At 45.3% G+C, this 18,832-nt stretch overlaps 1 protein-coding gene across 5 annotated transcripts in view; it reads right to left on the bottom strand.

The window, feature by feature from the left end:
• The window catches only part of Wipf3 (WAS/WASL interacting protein family member 3), an 82,292-nt gene that overhangs the window by 18,795 nt on the left and 44,665 nt on the right, over positions 1–18,832 (bottom strand). For all 5 annotated transcript variants that reach the window (XR_005873862.1, XR_005873860.1, XR_005873861.1 and 2 more), the window contains exons 3-4: positions 2,259–2,391; positions 39–176 (exon numbers count right to left, since the gene is read on the bottom strand). Coding sequence is in view for 2 of the 5 variants with exons in the window: in XM_040737813.1 (XP_040593747.1) it covers positions 39–176; positions 2,259–2,391 (271 nt within the window). In the remaining 3 variants the exon portion in view is untranslated. The remainder of the gene's footprint in view (positions 1–38; positions 177–2,258; positions 2,392–18,832) is intronic.

The following is an 18,832-nucleotide window of genomic DNA, read 5'->3' as shown; positions in this document are numbered from 1 at the left end:
GGAAGACCACTAGGCCACCAGGCTGGACCTTCCCTTACCTGCCATATCCCTCTGGCCTGCTGGTCTTAACACAGGAAAGCCACCAGCAAAGAGATCCCCCAGAGCAGGGGGGGTGTTTCCTCCTCGGGCACTGCTGAGGCTGGCACTCCCTCCATCTTTGCTGGCTCCCTTTGAACCTGCAGGGAAGAGGCAAGAAGATGAGTAGGAAGAGCTGAGCAGGCCATCCTCACCCTAGGTCAGTGTCACCCTTTTCATTCAGCATGTTTGTCCCCCCTGCCCAAGCCTGTCGGCTGCCCTCTCTAGTCCTACCAAAGTGCTGACCATTTGTGACTCCGGTTAGAAAACTCACCTTGGCATTGAAAGGTCTACGCTACCTTCACCCCCACCCCCACCCCAAAAGCCCAGGCTAATTCACTCAGACATTTTAACTTCTTAGCTCAAGTATTGGCCGGGGCCTCAGGAAGTGAAGGCTTGCTAGGGTTTCTGCTTTGGAGCTTTCCTCTGTGGCTGCTTAGTTTTCAGGCCGCAAGCAGCTCACATTTCCCTGCACAACTCTGTATTCCCTGCAGTTTTTTTTATTTATGCATCAGAATGTCCCATGTGGATGTCACTAACCCCTGCCTTCCAGATATGGTGGCTACCAACCATAGAAACTCAGAGGACACCGAACCTAGACAAGAATCCCTGCTTTGAATGAGATGCTGCCCAGTTTCAGTTATCTGAACATCTGGTACCCAAGTGATGGCATCGTTTGGAGAAGTTTAGGAGGAGTGGCCTCGTTGGAGGAAGTAGGTCACTGGAGGTAGATGTTGAGAGTTTAAAGATTCCAGTCATTTCCAGTTTGCTCTCTGCTTCCTCTTTGTGGTTCAAGATCTAAGCCCCCAGCTTCCAGCTCCCATCTGCCATGCCTCTGTTCTGCCATCGCAGACTCTCATCTCTATGGAACCATAAAGTCAAATAAACTTTTTCTTCTATAACTTGTCTTGGTCGCGGCATTTTATCATAGCAATAGAAAAATAATTAAGACACAAGCTAAGGTCAATACACAGCAATTAGGGCGTGCTGCCCATTGGTGGATGAGCAGCCAGATTGTTCTGAATATTATACACAGTGCTCATCGGCGTGATTAGGAAGTGGGTGTGAGGATGACATCAGTCTGCTAATTGAGCTTCACCCATTAGATGATGACTCTAATCAGACAGATCTTTATTATAATCAGTGCTGAAAAGGTTTTTTAAAAATGTGTCTATCTTTGGGACTGGAGAGATGGCTCCGCTGTTAAGAGCATGCACTGCTCTTTCAGAAAACCTGAATTCAGTTTCCAGCATCCACACTGAGCAGCTCACCACCTGCTGTAACTCCAGCCCGAGTGGGTCTGGTGCCTCGGGCCTCTGCAGGCACCTGTACACAAATGGGCATATCCACAGGTATGTGCATGTGCATGCACGCACGCCTGCGTGCACACACACACACACACACACACACACACTTAAAGAGAAAATCTTTAAGAATGTGTGTGTCATGGTTTGGAGAGATGGCTCAGTGGTTAAGAGCACTGACTGCTCTTTCAAAGGACAGAGGACCTGGGTTCAGTTCCCAGCACCCACATGGCAGCTCACAACTGTCTGTAATCCAGTTCCAGAGGACCTGGCACCCATGGCAAAGCACCAATGCATATAAAATAAAAAGTAATAAATTAAAAAAATCCAAAAAAGAATATGTGTCCTTATGCATTAACACATTACTGAGGTACAATAATTGTTGCAGAGCTATTTTTGAGAATTGCCATCATTTTGAAATGTATGATGTCATAACATTACAAATAGTTCTGGATATAACATGCTAACTTTTTGGGATCTCAACCAAATGAAAAAGAGGGATAATTGCAACAGCATTGTGAATGCTGACATTCTGATGATACATTTAAAAATGGTGAAATTCATTATACGTATTTTATCAATTTAAAAATACTACTTATCATGAAGGGATTTTTTTTGTTGCTGCTGTGCTGTTTGGTTATTGCTGTTGTTTTGTTATTGAAAAGTAATGAAAGATACTCCAGCCTCTACCACCTGTGGACTTTTGGAAAGGAAGATCTGACTCTCTTGCCTGGTGGCGTGGCCTGTCCCTTAAGCATGTTTGAGGTGGACTGAGAGTGCATGGGTTACATATGCAGACCAGCCAGTGTCTGGCAGTGCTCTCTCCACCTTCCCTGCCCCCCCAGGCTCCCAGAAGGCTCCATTGAGCTGGTTACTTACCCTCGATTTGTGGGGCACTGCGGTCATTGATCTGGGTAACTTTTCGCAGGCGTTTTCCTTGCTGGATATCAGCCAACAGTGCACTCCGACCTTTCAGATCTGTCTTCCTTAAGCTGGGTGCGTCTGTACTAATCTGCAAGGGAATTGAGATTCGGCTAATCAGACACAGCATTTGCAGAGAAACAAAATGCCCCATCAGCTGCATGTCTCTCCTACAGGAGTTCTGCCTTTTCGGCCGCATTCCCAAGGTCAAGCACACCCATACCATTATCTACAATCTCGGGTCATGCCCACACCTCTCTCCCCAGGACATCAAATGGACTCTCTTTTAGATGGTCTATACCACTGCCCATGTTGAGCATAAGGTCCTGGTTGCCCAAATCGGATCCCCTTCACACACCTGGGCTCCCAGTTTTACATCTCTGACCGGCTCACAGATTCTGAATGGGCCTATTGTGGGCATCTTCGAGGAGGTAGATTCAGGCTCTGGGAGCTGGTTTTGCGGGAGGCTTGGTGACCTTTATATAATCTTGTGTCACAGGGGAGAACTAGGAAGCTCAAGAGAAAGGGGGCCGCCAAGGGTCAGAGAATCAGGAAGATAAGGAGTCAGTATAGCTGGAGAGATGGCTCAGCGGTTAAGGAGTCAGTATATATTAGTGACTATAGCTCTATTTACTGGATGGGTCAATGATTGATGGCTGAATGAATGGCTAAATTTGATCCAGTAGGTGTAAGACACTGTGTGAACTCTCGTGAGCATACACTTGTGTCAGGGACACAAGCATACACTGCAAGGAGTTAATTCCCCTACATCACAGTTCATGACCTAGAATCCACCGACAGTCACAGAGAGGAGGACCACAGAGTGTCTAGAGAGGACTATGTGGACCAAGAGAAGCTTCACACTGTTCCTGATGGGGGACTGGGATTTGAAAATCTTTGCTCTAGTCAGAAAAGTGGGGTGGCATAATATTATGAAACTGTCTCTCGCATTCTAGGAGTGTGGAACTTTTGCTGGACCACACAGCTGAGTTAATAGCACATCCTACTGGGTACTCAGCCTGTTTGTTTAATCCTCCTTTTAGAGAACCATGTAACAAGCAACCTCGCCTGCCTTAAGTTTCCCCATGTAATCAATGTTGACAGTCTAAGATCAGGCATAGCTTTAATCTTCTGTTAACAAGCATGCATGCATATATTACTCCTGACCCATGAGTAATGCATGCATGTACATATGCTATGGTAATAAATGTTGAAAACAACAAACAGGTTGAAAGCAACTTTATACACTAAACATCTGCCATAAGCAGTGGGAACAACATGTGGATGGCATTTGCTTGTTTATTAGCTGTGTCAATTGGAGTAAGTAATGTTTCATCCCTTGTAAAACCCTGTTAAAGATTTCTAGATCAGTACTCATCCCAAATATACACATGGATTTTGGACTCCCATCCAACAATGTGAGATGCACTCTCACCCTGAACTCTTGGGGGAGGGTCTAGGCCCTGCCCTGGAAGAAATGACAGACTATGGACACCCCCATGGAGGGCCTCACCCTCCCTGGGGAAATGAGGGGATAATTGGGGGGGTTGGGTGGAGGGCACGGGAGGAGGGGAGGGAAAGGGAGAGGGACCTGGAACTGACTTGTGAAGCAACCTTGTTTCTAATCTAAATTTAAACTTAAAAATAAATAATAATAATAATAATAATAAAAACAAAAATAAATGAAATGACACTTTCTTTCAAAAAAAAAGATTTCTACAAGGTATCTCCAGTTCCTTCCTGTGTGATACTTTTGTGCTGTTCAATGAATACAGAACAGAAGTCCTTTGTTAAGACACACACAGAGAGAGAGAGAGAGAGAGAGAGAGAGAGAGAGAGAGAGAGAGAGAGAGAGAGAGAGAGAGAGAGAGAGAGAGAGAGAGAGAGAGGAGAGGCAGGCACAGATTCAGACTTATACAACAGACAGATCATAGACAGGAGAGAGACAGAAGACATAGGGAGAGACATGGAGAATCCAAACTCCAGCTTGCCCTTGGTTAAATTATTCCAAGATTTTCTCCTTATTCTGACACTGACACATATTGTGATTCTGAGTTTATAGCTAACACATCTGATCTGACATAGAAAAGGACAGATTAGATCCTCTGATAGAAACTCCTGGGCTGGGCTGTGTCCGAGGCCAAAACAAAGGCCACTATGTTCTGGGCTAAATGCAAGGAGTTCGAATTTCCACCAGTGGCTCTGGCTTGGGTTAGACCTGTAACAGGCTTTGAAAAGCTCAAACTCCGAAGTCTGGTTCTTGTTGCCTGGAAACACATTGTGAACCCATAGGAGAAGCTCGTGGGTGGTGGTCAGTAACGAAGCTGTGGACCAGGGTCCCCAGTTCTAAATTTTTCAGTACATCTAGGCAGCGCAAATTCATTTAGGACACTTGTACAACAGCGTTATTTCTTATACAACATGGTTTAAAGAGACTCGGTATAAGCCATTAAAATCAAACTCATTTAAAACTGAATGAGTAAAAGCATCAGGACCCTGGGACAAGAGGAATAAAACTCTTCATGTAAATCTGATATTACAGTCTCAGGTATGCATTATGGCCAGGGATATGGGGCAATGAATGTTCTGCAGTTCTCTAAGTACAAGACAAACAGCAATGCACGTCCTATTCGACGTTGGTTTCAGGGAAGGAGGATGTTTATAATCATCTGTTTGAGAAGCACCCATGTGGTGAGCAGTCCCTAACTGCTCCCTAACCCTGGAGAAGGCTCACCTATCCCACTTCAGACTCCATGATTTAATTTAATATTGTATGTATGGGTATTTTGCCTGCATGTATGTTTATGTACCATGCGTTTGCCTGGTGCCCTCAGAGGTCAGAAGAGGGTGTAATATCTCCTAGGACTACAGTTACAAAGGGTTGTGATCAACCATGTGGGTTCTGGGAATCAAACCAACGTCCTTTGGATGATCAGCCAGTGTTCTTTTTACTTTTCTTCTTCTTCTTCTTCTTCTTCTTCTTCTTCTTCTTCTTCTTCTTCTTCTTCTTCTTCTTCTTCTTCTTCTTCTTTCTTTTTTCTTTTTTTTTTCTGAAACTAGCTCTGTAGACTTGGCTGGCCTCGAACTCACAGAGATCCACCTGCCTCTGCCTCCTGAGTGCTGGGATCAAAGGCATGTGCCATCAGCACCCCAGCCAGTGTTCTTAACTGGGAAATCATCTCTCTCTGGCTCTCTATTCTTTGATTTTGCCCATTACAGAGGTTTCAGGTGAGGGCCGTGAAGAGTGATGCATCGACATCATGATTTTAATTTTTTTTTTTTGGTTTTACGAGACAGGGTTTCTCTGTATTATTTTGGAGGCTGTCGGTCCAGCCTGGCCTCGAACTCACAGAGATTCACCTGCCTCTGCCTCCCGAGTGCTGGGATTAAAGGTTGTGCCACCACCGCCCGGCTCTGACATCATGATTTTAATTTTAAGACTTATTTTGCATGTGCCTCAGTATGGGCCTGATTTTTACATGGCAGATTGGCAGATGAACACATTCTCCAGCACATTGGTAAACACTCCTTTTCTCTTGACAGTTTACCAGGGTAACATCCCATTAGACTGCTCTCCTGCACCTGCCATTCATAAGGCACCTGCCGACTTTCTCTCTATGAGCCAAGCCAGGGAAGAACTGCTAACTTCTGAAAAACACAGAGCCATATATATATTTAGATCTAGTGGGTTTTAGACGAAAAGACACATTCATTCACATGTTGAAGATCACATCATATTACACAGACCGTCATTTCTACTCACGCTGCAATATTTGTCAACCTTCCAACTGTAGTGGTTAAAAAAAAAAAACTACAACCCTAAGAATCCTTGTTACCATGGTTGCAGGATAATGAAGCAGGAAGAAAGATTCCTAAATATCCGCTGGGTGTTTTACTCTGTGCCAATCCATGCTGTTGGTAACTTCACTAAATCATAAGCATGGGAGAGGAAGCAACTCTGGACACTTTCCCATGGAAAACGAGCTCCCCAATTGTCTGAAACACCCACAATGACATCCCTGCAGAGACCACTCTTGTTCCTTCCTGTTAGCAACGTGACTGAGAGCAAAACTCTGTCAGAGACCACACAGAGCCTTGGTCCACTCACTTTGCTACTGTTAGCATCAAAGGAAGCAGTCCAGGAGCCTAAGCAGGTATAAAATCATAGAAAAGACAGATGCATGAGCCGGACTCTTGGCATAAAGAGGCTGAAAGCCAGAGACTGACCAAAAAGAAGTTTACATAAACCAAAATCAAATGGCAGCAACACAGAGCCAAGAGGAGGAGTAAGATTGGAAAGGTGGGTGCTCTGGTTTGGATATATATATATATATATATATATATATATATATATATATGGTTTTTCGAGACAGGGTTTCTCTGTATTGTCTTGGAGGCTGTCCTGGAACTCGCTTGGTAGACCAGGCTGGCCTCGAACTCACAGTGATCCGTCTGCCTCTGTCTCCGGGGTGCTGGGATTAAAGGCGTGCGCCACCAACGCCCGGCTTCTGGTTTGGATATATTATCAAGACCTTCCACGTACCCTTGTTATGCCAATAAATGAACCAGCAGAGCCTCAGTTGTTATTAGGGAAAGGGAGTGAGAGTCTAGATCAAAACTTTGGAACGTGTCCTCTGCTGCACCTCCCCACTTCCTTTGCGGTCTGGCCTCTGTGTAACACTGGCCTCTGTGAACAAGGTGACACAAACATTGCTGGTTCTCTCACCTCTCATCAGAGAAGCCGCTCTTTTTAAAAAAAATATGAATTTATGTCTTTATTTTATGTGTATGCCGGCAAGTCTGTGCACCAAGTGCCGGAGGGAGCCAGAAGAGGGTGTCAGATCCTCTGGACCTGGAGTTGCGAGGGCTGTGAGTAACGGTTACGTAGGTGCTGGGAATTGAATCCAGACTCTCTGGAGGACTAGCTGGTACTCTTAACCACTGAGCCGTCTATCTGTTCAGCCCTGACACGCTTTTAGCAGTGGAGGGAGGTTACCAGAAGGAACAAAAGATTGAAGGGCGGAGAATCAGCATCAGCGGAGTTCTCCTTCCTAATCGGGACATCCATATCACATGCTTTCCTCCCAAGGCTCAGGGAACATCTCCCCGAGCGAGCGTGGAAAGACTGCCAGAGCCAGAGCTCCCAGAGGACTGCCGCCAACCATCTTCCAGGCATGACAGGAAGTTGTACTCATGAACTCTCAACAGCTGTGGGTGCTACTCAAGACGCTCAAGATCAATCTGGTCAATATCCTGGCATGCTTGGGGGGCAGGGTGATGCTCACAAGGCCCCACTCCTTGTTGAGAAGTTAGAGGTAGTCAGTGGCTACCAGAGGAAAGAAGCCAGGTTTCTCAGCAGGGGGGGTAGGTCCTAAGCTCTAATGGACAGCCCCACACTCACTTGCATTTGGGTTATACTATTTGGACTCAATAGGTCCGTTTCTATCTGTCTGTCTGTCTGTCTGTCTATCTTTCTTTCTATCTCTATCATCACTTATCTATTTATGGAGGGTGGAGGGACATGAAACTGGAAGGAAGATGCGGGTGGGACCAACCCAGGAAACGCTGAAGGTAGGGAGTGAGGAATGAATAAAATGTACTCATGTGGGAAGGAGAAAAAAATCACTGCTTGACCCAGATCAAGCCACTTATTTCTTTCAAAGATTACCAAAAACCAATCGTTCTTTTTATTTTTTGAGCTAGTGTATAAAGTAATAGGTTTAATTATGGCATGCTCATACATATTTTGTTCTTCTTCAGCCCCTCTCCTGTTTCTCTTCCCTGCCCTCCGGATCCTCTCTTTCTGGTTCCCCCATACCCAAGGCCTTCTTTCTTCTTTCAGGACACAGGTACTTCATTAACGTCTTCATTTTATTTTTCCTCTTTCCCCTCTCTTAAAGTCTCTTCCTACTTCTGATGAAGTCCTCTGTTGTTTCATGACCCACCCTCACATACGCATGCAAATTTAAATCTAGGTTCTGCATCTAAAAGAAAGCAAGGGTTAACTGTGTTTCTGAGTCTGCCTCCCCCTCCCCCAAACACAGCAATTCCAATTCCATTCACTTTCTTGCAGATGTCAGGTTTCAAACTTTTCCCTTACAGCTGTTAAACTGAAAAGGAGTGCACAGGTTCCCAGGCACATCACCCCAGCCCTTAGCTACCCCAACCTCCTCAGACTTGTGGACAGACAGGTCTCAGCAGACTCAGTAGTTCTTTGCCAAGGCTGGATCACTAGGATGACTAGAATAGCACTGCCTCGCACCTGCTGCCATCCCTTTTGTGCAGAAGAACACAGGGAACTTTGCATCCAGGAGAGAGACTGAAATATCCTTGGGGGGCAGGGGGAGGAAACCTACTCTCCCCACCAGACCTGACACAATGTTCTCTGCTCTCCAAATGGTACATAAGCCATGCTGTTCAAGAACAAGGTGTTTTTGCCATCACACAGATTTGTGTTTCATTTTTAGGATTCCAAATTGCAATTCAGATTCATGAGCAGAATCAATGCACTGTCAAACCCCGTATAAGCCTGATGTCCACACCAAGGTAGCACGGACACATGCTCACCAGCGTACTGTACTTGCGGAGATACAGGCTGAGCGTCCCCTTTGTTAGTGCTGCCGGATACAGGTAAGGCCTGGCCGGTTTCTACCCCACAAAAGGTTATCTCGTGAAGTGGTACAACTCCGCTGACTAGATGGAGCTTCTTTCCCTTCCTCATTCCAGGCAACCACTCTTCACAAGCTCCTGCTTTGTCCTCTTCCGGCTGTGTCATAAAGCAGGCTCTCATGCTTGCTGCCCTGCCCTCCTCCACATAGCAGCCAGAGTGACCTTTCCAAGGGGCATGCAGTTTACCATGCCACTCTCCTCCATAAAATTCTTTTCTGTCTCCCCACTGCTCTTGGGGATTCAGCTCAAATCCACTGTAGCACAAGGCCCTTAGGGACCAGCCCAAATGTGCCATCTCGACAAGGACCTCACCTTCAGACCCTGACTTGAGCTGTCATTTTGATCTTTTTATACTTGTCTTTTGGCACTCTTCCAAGGAGCCTCAGATTCCTGGAAGGCAGAAGCAGAGCTCTGTGACTTAACAGAGCACCTGCCACCCAGATCATGTCACTTCACTCAGAACCTGCAATGGCTTTCCATTTCACGCACGCAGAAGAAAACATTGGTGTCCCTGCCTGGGCTCTCAGGTTTATCCCTAAGCAGCAGCAGCTGCTGCAGCATTCCTAAACGAGGTCATAAAACACAGTAGTTTACACATTATATTAGTAACTGAGGGGTTTTCTCTTTACCCTCAAGTCCTGTGAACTATTTATAAGTTCATTCATCAGTGAAAACAGCCACATATTTTTTATCTGAAATAGCCATATATTTTTGTCTGGAATCCAATCCCTTTACGTGTCTAATGTCCCTTTGAACTTGTGGTTCCAGAGTCTTTGGACTGCTGGCTCTGTCTGCACAAAATTTTCTCTCTCCACAGTTACTTATTGTTACTCTTTCTATCCACAACATGTATCTTCTTTCTTTTTCAAATAATTTCCTACTGAAGGCGCTTAGATTCTTTTTGGAATTAAGAGCCTCAAGACCTCTCATATGTCCCTCCTTTCCTGATACCAGAGCACACAGCTTGTTACTTGTCTGTTTTGTCTTTTAGCTGTAGGTATTTTGTAGCTATCTCTGCATAACCCAGACCCTGACCCTGACCCCACAGACCCTGGCCTGCCTGTTTACAGAAAGCTTGCAGGTATGGGAGAAAGCAACTGGCCTCCTAGATTATCTCAAATCTCCTGGTTCCCCACAGGGTCCTCTCACTTTTACTCTGTTATTGTTTGACTAAGACTAGCCCCCTCCCCCCAGGCACCACATATCTGAATGCTTAGTCACCAGGGAGTGACACTGTTTGAAAGGTTGGAAGGATTAAGAGGGGTGACCTTGTTGGAGGAAGTGGTTCTCTCTGCCTACAGAACAGGATGTAGCTCTCAGCACCTGCTCCAATGCCTGCCTGCAGACATGCCACCTTGCACCCCACCATGATGCAACGGTAAGCCAGCCCCAATTAAATGCTTTCTTTCATGAGAGGTGCCTTGGTCATGGTGTCTCTTCACAGGAATAGAACAGTGACTAAGGCATGCCTTTGGGCTGTTCAGCCCCTAGAGGTGCAAATTCAATTTGAAATCACTGTCTTTTTCAATGATGCCAATATCCCTGGGATTTAAGAGTAAATTTTAAATTATGGGAAAATTGGATTTAAAAACCAATGTTGGATCTGAATGAATAATTTAATGAATATTAAGAGAACCAAATTTCCCTGGGCTAAGAGTCAAAAGCAGGTCAACAATCTGTGCTTTGAACAGCTCCTCTAAAGTGGGCAATGCTTCTTATCTTGTCTTTCTTTAAGACAAAAAGTATGCCAGCGCAAAATCAGCTCTCACCTCAAAGAGAGCAAGAGTTTATTCTGGGGCTAAATATGAGTGGCCATGGATCTAGAACACAGACCAGGTCACCCTGAACGCCACATCCCAAAATGGCAACGGCTCCATGATGTTCTTATGACAGCAGAACAAAGAAAATCGTAAGTCAGGGCATCTTTCAAAAACATGGACGGGGACACCAATGGGTTATGGCAGAGCAGGGAGTCTCAGCTGTAGGTTTCCGATGCTGTCTGATGACAGTGTAGGTCTTTGAGTTGGTGGAAACTAGGGATTTGGTGTCCATCCCCCAAAGGCTCTTCATGATAGCCAAACAGAAAGGTGGAGAACAAACGGCCTGGCAGAATGCATAGGCGTGGCTTTGTTTTCTTGAGAACTTCATGTCACAAGTACTGCCAAAGAGGAGCACGCCCCCTCCCAGCTGATCTGCAAACTCTAAGGTCCTCCACCCTGGCCTACCACTCCAACATTTCTCCTTGCACTCATCCTAACTAAAGCACAAGGCTATTTGTGGCTCCTTCTCCAAGCTTCTACTGAGACTTGGTTCCCTCTCTCCGTTCATGTGTTCCAGGCATCATCTCAAAGGGCTCTGCGTGTCTCAACTCATTTCAGGGGTCTTTGAACAACTTGTAATGGCGAGATAGTGTGTGACTGTAGGCGCCAAGTCCAGTTTATGGATGAGACCCAGACATGACACAGGCTCTACTTCCCAGAAGCACAGAAATGAGAGATAAGCCCAGGGAAGTCTGGTTCCCTTAATACCAGACTGCTCAGCCCGTTCATAATGACATCACCCAAGAGATACAAGGCAAACCTACAGCTGGGACAATTGCCCTCTGGCCTGGGACCAGGAGATGTTGCTCCACGAGCAATCTGAGAACCAGAGCAGCCAGGAGCAGGCAGGTAAGAGGCATCAGAAAGAAGAGGGAAGGCCCAGGGAGGGTGGATAAAGCTCCAGAGAAGGTTGGTGCCATAGGAACTATGGGCTAGGGCTCTGCAGAAATGACAGTCAGTGCTGAGTGACTGGCTCTGAGAACCACCGAATGAGTGTGTCAAATGCTGGGAGGGCTGTGAGCACTGGCTGGAAAGTGCAGAGTAACCCTAGGCTGTGCAGCTGGCTGATGGCTGATACCCTGTGCTGTAAATTACCAGGTAACCCACAGTTCTCAAGTGCTAACTTTGCTGTCTGTCTCTTCCCAGTTCCCCTCTCTTGCCTCCTTGCTGGTTGCAGGCAAGCTGCAGTGTTTATATGGCTTCTAGACTAGGAAATGATAGGGTTTATGAATATCGCTCACACGGAAAGAGTCAGAAGTGGAAAAAAAATAACTAAGGGTCGGGGATGACAAAATTTCCAAGAAGTTCAAGAAGTATCATGATAATGCAGATAGGTTTAGACCCCACCCACTGCAGTTACATTTTCTCTGCATGGACACCCAAAAGAAGCTACCAGGCTGGGCATGGACTGGATCCTTGAGAAACAATGACTCCCAGATTTGCCAAACAGAGATCATATGCTTCTCCTCCATCCCAGAACTTTCTCCAGGCCCCTTTGGAGACCACAAGGCCTCTGCTCCATAACTTGGTTGGCACCTTTACTTGGCTCTCACTCTAGTTCCGGGGCCCAGCCAATGAAGCATGGAGGCTCTCCTTCCTGACTTGGCACCCAAAGCATCCTCTTTTGGCTTTAATTAGCCACCAACCTTCCCTCTTCCTTCCAACCTTTTCCTACATTATTGTCTTTTTGTTTTGTTTTGTAACCTACTGAGTTACAGTTCCAACATTTCAAGTGGAATCCAGATCTATTGTGTATTAGTGGTATAACTTGGCAATTTATCTGACTTCTCCAAGTCTCTATTTTCTTACCTGCAAACGTGGGAAGGGAATAATAACAACTACCACACGCACTGTAGAGAGGATGTAACGAAGAAATCCAGGCAAGGATTTTAAAACAGCACATGACACTTGGTAATTACTCAATAGATGTTGGTTATTATTAATATCAGCACCCTCTAATAGTTTCCAACACACTCCCACCTTTTCCTGTTTCAAACCCTGTGATTCCTGGAATAAAGCCAGAGATCAAAACACAAGGTCCCCGATGACAGCTGTGTTAGTTTCTGGAACAGCCAGTTCAAATCAGAGGAGAATGGGGCCCCCAGCCTGAGCAAGGACACATGGGAAAAGGCACAAAGAAAGAGTATGTCTACTCTCTTCTTTGCCTTTGGGAAAAAACAAACAAACAAAAACCAAAGAGAACCTCACACCCCAGGAAGAAAGAGAAACTGTCTGAGACAGGCACTAACTTTGAACAATTTAAAAGGAAGGAGATACTCACTGAGTTATAGGTGAAGCAGGCATTGGTCTCAAAGTGAGATAATGCAATCATACAATCCCCCTCGGCTCCCTTAGAATCATGTTTACGCCTCATAATCCTGAAAATAATGTTTTTCATGGATTTCCAAACTCTCAGGGACAGTTTTAGAGTCAAAGCAGGAAACACTCAAATATGACCACATGACAGAAGGCAGATATTTTTTAAACCCTTGACTGATAGAGCCCAGCAATATGTGTGTGTGTGTGTGTGAGTGAGTATATTACCAATCAATCAAACAAATCCATCACATTAACAATGTAAAGATGAAGAAAAAAATCACACAATCACATCAATTGATTTTTTTAAAAAAAGACATCAAAACTCAACAAAATTAGACATTCTTTCATGGCTAGAGCTCTCTGCAAACAGAAGGGAAAGGAGCTTCATTCCCACTGGTTAACAACAGACTCGGTGGGGAAGCAGTTTCCTGCTGTCAGAAACAAAGCAAGACTTCTCTCTCATCCATTTCACATCACAATGATAATCCTAGTCTCAAGAGCAGTGGGCGACGGGGCAGTAGGAAAGAAAGAGATAAAACTACCTGTTCCCAAGCTGCATGACTGTCTATGCAGAAAGCACCTAGAGCTACAAGGTGAATTGCCATGGTCATAGTTTACCAGGTCAGTACACAGAAACCAAGCATGACTATAAGCTGGGGATAAACGAAAGTAAACCAAGTATTTAAACCGCTTTTAAATACTTCTAAGTATAAAAGAAATGCATATAACTATGCACAGGGTTCTAAGAACCACAGAATTCTGATGAAAGGAAGAAGATCTAAATCAATCAAGATGTATACGGTGTCCACCGGAGGACACAGAGAGAGCAGGTCAATGTATAGATTCAGTGCAGTTCCAGTCAAAAGCTCAGGAAGTTTTAAAAATAGGCATTGACATGATGGGAACTTCTATTTATATACAGGAGCAAAGGAGTTAGAGCAGCAGAAACGACTGGAAACCGCCTGCACACACCCCTCAGCAGGGGCTGGGTTTTAACATAATGTGGGACAGTGCCCAGCTACTGGGTAAGAATGGGGAAGTCAAAAGGAGGGTCAGCGGCTGCCAATGACTTTGATGGAAGGAGGGTGTGTCTGCAAAGGGGTAGCAAGGTGGAGCTCTGGAGGGGGCTGGAACTGAACCGGGGCCTGATTGACAGTGGTGGTGGCACAAATCAGTATGTGTCACCTTCTCTATGCAATAGAGTCAAGGCATATTGTCACATTCTGATAGTGAACGGCACAGGTGTGCCATTACTGAAAGCTGGGTCCCCAGTGCTAACATTCCCAGGCAAGCAATTTGGGAAGTGACTGGGACCCTGACCTTATGAATGGGTTAATCCATTGATGGATTCTGTATTTGACAGTCTTTGGGAGGTGACTGGAAATGTTGGGAGTTCAGTCCTGATTGGAGAAGCAGGTCACTGGGAGGTTTCCTTTTGGAGATTGCTTTGTCTCTGGCCCCTTCCTGTCTCTGCCTCTGCTCCTGGCCACCATGTTGTGACCCCTCTGTTGTTTGAGTCACATAAGGAAGAAGATAAAGGGGGGGGCGTGGTAAAAGGATGATGTAAGAGACTGAGATTCTCTTAGCAGCAGTCAATAGATGACCAGTGGATGATGCTTCAATATAATAAAAACAACAGGGCTGGCAAGATGGCTCAGCAGGTAAACACTTGCCTGATGACAAGTTCAAGCCCTGAGATCTACGTGGTAGAAGGGGAAAACCAACTCCTGCAAGTTATTCTCTGGTCTCCACATGTACACACACACACACACACACACACACACACACACACACACACACACACACCAAATAGGTGTAGAAAGAATTTTAAAAGTAACAGTGTTGACACACTATTTAGATTGTAACTCCACATATGTCAATAGACTTACCGTCTCTTTTATCCCAAAAGGTTGGCCCCAAAGAACAAACACCGTGAGCCTACTCAAGCCACGCTCAAACACGCGCTCGCTCTGTTTTGCCTGCCAACTCTCAGCACTATTTCATTTTCAGCAACTGACACATGTTTGAGACGCACACTGGCGACCCTATGTCCTCAGACAGCCAGGCTCTTCCTGGTCCCATTGGCACCTTGGTATGATGTCCCTGGGTCTCCCTGACTCATGACTTCACAGTCACAGAGCACCTATACTACAGGAAAGTTTGAACATTCAGGGCAATCACACCTGACCTTTTCCTAGAGAGAAAGGAGTGTCATTCCTGCCAGCCTTGTCTTCAGTGTCAGTCTGGTTGTTTAACAGTGTAGTTTGTCCACATGTGGTGCCAGAAGTTGATACGATATATTCTGGTGAGAGTAAGCCTACTAGACGTTTGTAAGCCTCAGGCACCCGTGTATGCCGTGGAGTGCTGGAATGACAACACTCCCTTTCAGTAGCCATGCCAGGCCCTTCCACACACAACCTCTGTGCACCTGTTATATGTGTTATCCCGGAAGCACCCTTCAAGTCAACCACACTCAAAACAAACACCCTCTCCCTCAATAGTTAGCCTCACTTCCCACCAACTCTCCTTCCTAAAAACACAAATTCCTACCTTCCTTCTGATTCTGCCACCATTTTCTTGCATTCACAGTCTATTTATTTCTTACTTTGACAACTTAGACCAGGTCTGTGATCTTAGCAACAGGAGCAGAAGTGTGGGTGAAAAGTGGGGTGTCTGGAAGTCATGGACTTGAATGGTTTCCCAATTTCAAAAAATTTCCTCTCCAGTTAGGTGCTCATGCCATTTTTCCTATAATCTTCTCATGCTTAAGATGAGCCTGCACGTCGGGTTAGACAAATCTTCACTGGCATGGTGTTTAGCATCTTTCAGACCATGGTGCATGTGACCATCAGCGTTCACTATGTCATCCAGCTGCACTTGCCAAATTCCTTGTTCCTGGCACTGTTTCCATCCCAGTTCTCACAGATTCCCCTCTGCCTGACACGTTCTCCTGTTCCCTCGCTTACTACTGCAACCCAATCCTCTGCCCAGGCCGAGCTGGCAGGCTTTCTCCGGGACCCTGCTCGAGAATCAGAACTAACAGTTCTTCCCTCGTGAATGTTTCTTATACAACAGCCACACCGAGGAGTTTGGTCCAGTGAGGCAGGAGTAGCTGGGCTTTCCTGAGCCTGAGGTGAGAAGAGACTTGGTTAGATATGTCCTACTGCTACCCATAGGAGGCTACGAATTCCTGAAGATTTCTGAAACTTCGGGGGGTCTCATGTCTTCACTGCCTCTGTGACACTTCTGACGCTAAACTAAGACAACATCTCTCTCTCTCTCTCTTTCTCTGACACACACACACACACACACACACACACACACACACACACACACACACCATTCATCATGAGCACAGCAGCCATGCAGAGAAATGGTGGAAAAACTAAAGATTCTACCCATCATCAATAACTTCACGCAGGTACACAGGTCATGGGCTTGCCTGGCCTCAGTTGGTCTCTGGCCATTCCAACACCAGGCAAGGATTTCTGAACCAACATCTTACTCACAACTGGAGGCCAGTGTTTGGATTCTGTACCCATCTTGACATGCCTCTGTCCACTCAAGTATGTCCCTTGAGGTAGAAATGACATCTGAAGTCACCTTTCCAGACTTATTATAAAACCTCATACACAATAACCCTAAAAATTCACTCAAACCAAACCAAAATTATTCTTCAATGTGGTAGATTCAGCATGACTTAAAAACAAAAACAAGTATTCTTCATGATAATGGCAGAAGAGCCCTGTGGGCACCCCAGAGGTACACCTCACACAACATGCTCTCCTCATTCATGCTGCTCCTTGAATATTATTTTAACAAAATAGGGCCATTGCTAGCCCTCCTGAAAATACAGTAGCATTGGTTTAACTGGAGGCCAGCACTTCTAGAGGACAGAAGCGGAAGGAAGATGGCAACAGCTGCAGAGGCTCAAAACAGAACTCGGGTCCCACTGTCCCACATGAGGTCATCACGCCAACCATGACAAGGACCTCATCTGCTTAGAGCACATTCAGACTGTCTGAGGACGTGAACTGCAAGGAACAGAGAGGACTTATTTTTAGCTCGCTCATCTCAACTGTATTTCTGTCTTGCAGCTCCTAAAATTAGGTCTGCTGACTGGGGCTCTATGCAATTGGTGTGGCGTGGGCCGATGCAACCTTCGCTTCCGTAACCTCGTATCCACTGCTGTGTTGTCCTGCCTTTAGGCAGATGAATCCCAGACTCTTTGGAGCTCAGTGAGCCTCACCCTGAAGGAAGCAGGTACAGCCCTGCTTTGGAAAACTCGAAGACCAAGGAGCATCCTGCCGCCCTAGATGTGTTAAGGACTAGAATATTAATTCCATTGGATATCCGCTGCCCTTGACCTGCTAGCCACTCCTCTGACCTATAGCATAGTTAATTTCATTGCAAAACCACATTGTACTGGCAAAAAATAAGACCATGTCGTAATATGAATGCAAGGCACTCACTGTAGAAAACCATCATGAAAACATCTTTAAGAATCATAATCTTTGGTAATTTTTCTCTTCATTTTGAGTAATGACACCATCAAAAGGGTGGTTTGAAACATGAAGAATCTTTAAGCATTGGTGGAAAATCTGGTTTTTATTGTGGGGGATATGTTTAGGGAGGTCAGGGAGTATGAGGGAACACTACTTTCTGTTCAGTTTTGCTAAGAACTAAAACCGCTGTAAGAATAAAGGCTACTGGGAATTAAATCACGAGCACAGTACAGTGGCAAAGGCAAGGGATCTCTGAAAGTTATAAACCCGCCCACTCTACATAGACAGCTTCAGATCAGACAGGGTTATACAGTGAGTGAGACCTTGTCTCAAAATAAGCAAGAAGAAAACAAAACCAAAACAATAAAAAAACAACAACCCACCACAAACAAACAAACAAACAAACAAAACCCACAAAAGCCAAGAAGAAAATGGGTTTAGGAAACCTTTTGGAAGCATGTTTTTTTTCTCTTTATTTTATGTGTCTGAGTGTTTGGCTTGCATTTGTGTATGTAACATAGGTGTGCCTGGTGCCTGAGAAGGTCAGAGCAGGGATGGAATTACAGAGGCTTAGACCTGGTGGTATAGATGGTTGTGAGCCACTCTGTGGGTTCTGGGAACCAAACCTGATCAAGTGTGACCAGTAGTCCGTAAGAAAGATAACCACAACAGAAAAGAAGGTGCATAACCTTAAATAACGGAGACAGGAGCAACATTATTACCTGCTCAGAACCTACAAGTGATAAGATGAGTTCTGGGTTTGTGGCAGAGAAAAGCAAGCAAGTCTATAAAGGAGATATTTTGTAGACAGATATGTATCTGTCTACAAACATACACACCCAAGAAACATAAACATGGCCTACGACTTCCCAATAAAACAGGACACTCAAGTTTGAATTAAGCTCATGATTATTTCACATATAGGTATGGTCACATTTGCTCCATACTGGTTCTAAAGCAATTACTTGTTATTTGAAATTTTTATCTTATTTTTTCAGTGTCTGACTATGCAGCTCTGGCTAGCAGGCAACTCCCAGAGATCCACCTGCCTCTTATTTCTGAACACTAGGCTTAAAGGTGTGTGCCACCACACCTGGCAGTTTCGTTTTTCAACTGAATTTAACCGGGTGTTTTATATTTTTATTTTCTAATTCTGGCAGTGCAAGTGACTCAGTACAGGAAGTCTAGGTAGAGTGAGAAAAGGAGAAGTACAAAAATC

Source organism: Mesocricetus auratus, unplaced genomic scaffold (assembly GCF_017639785.1).
Source record: "Mesocricetus auratus isolate SY011 unplaced genomic scaffold, BCM_Maur_2.0 Super-Scaffold_100676, whole genome shotgun sequence".
Lineage (NCBI taxonomy): Eukaryota > Metazoa > Chordata > Mammalia > Rodentia > Cricetidae > Mesocricetus > Mesocricetus auratus.
The sequence above is the reverse complement of the archived record's forward strand: the minus strand, read 5'-3'. Positions and strand labels throughout refer to the sequence as shown.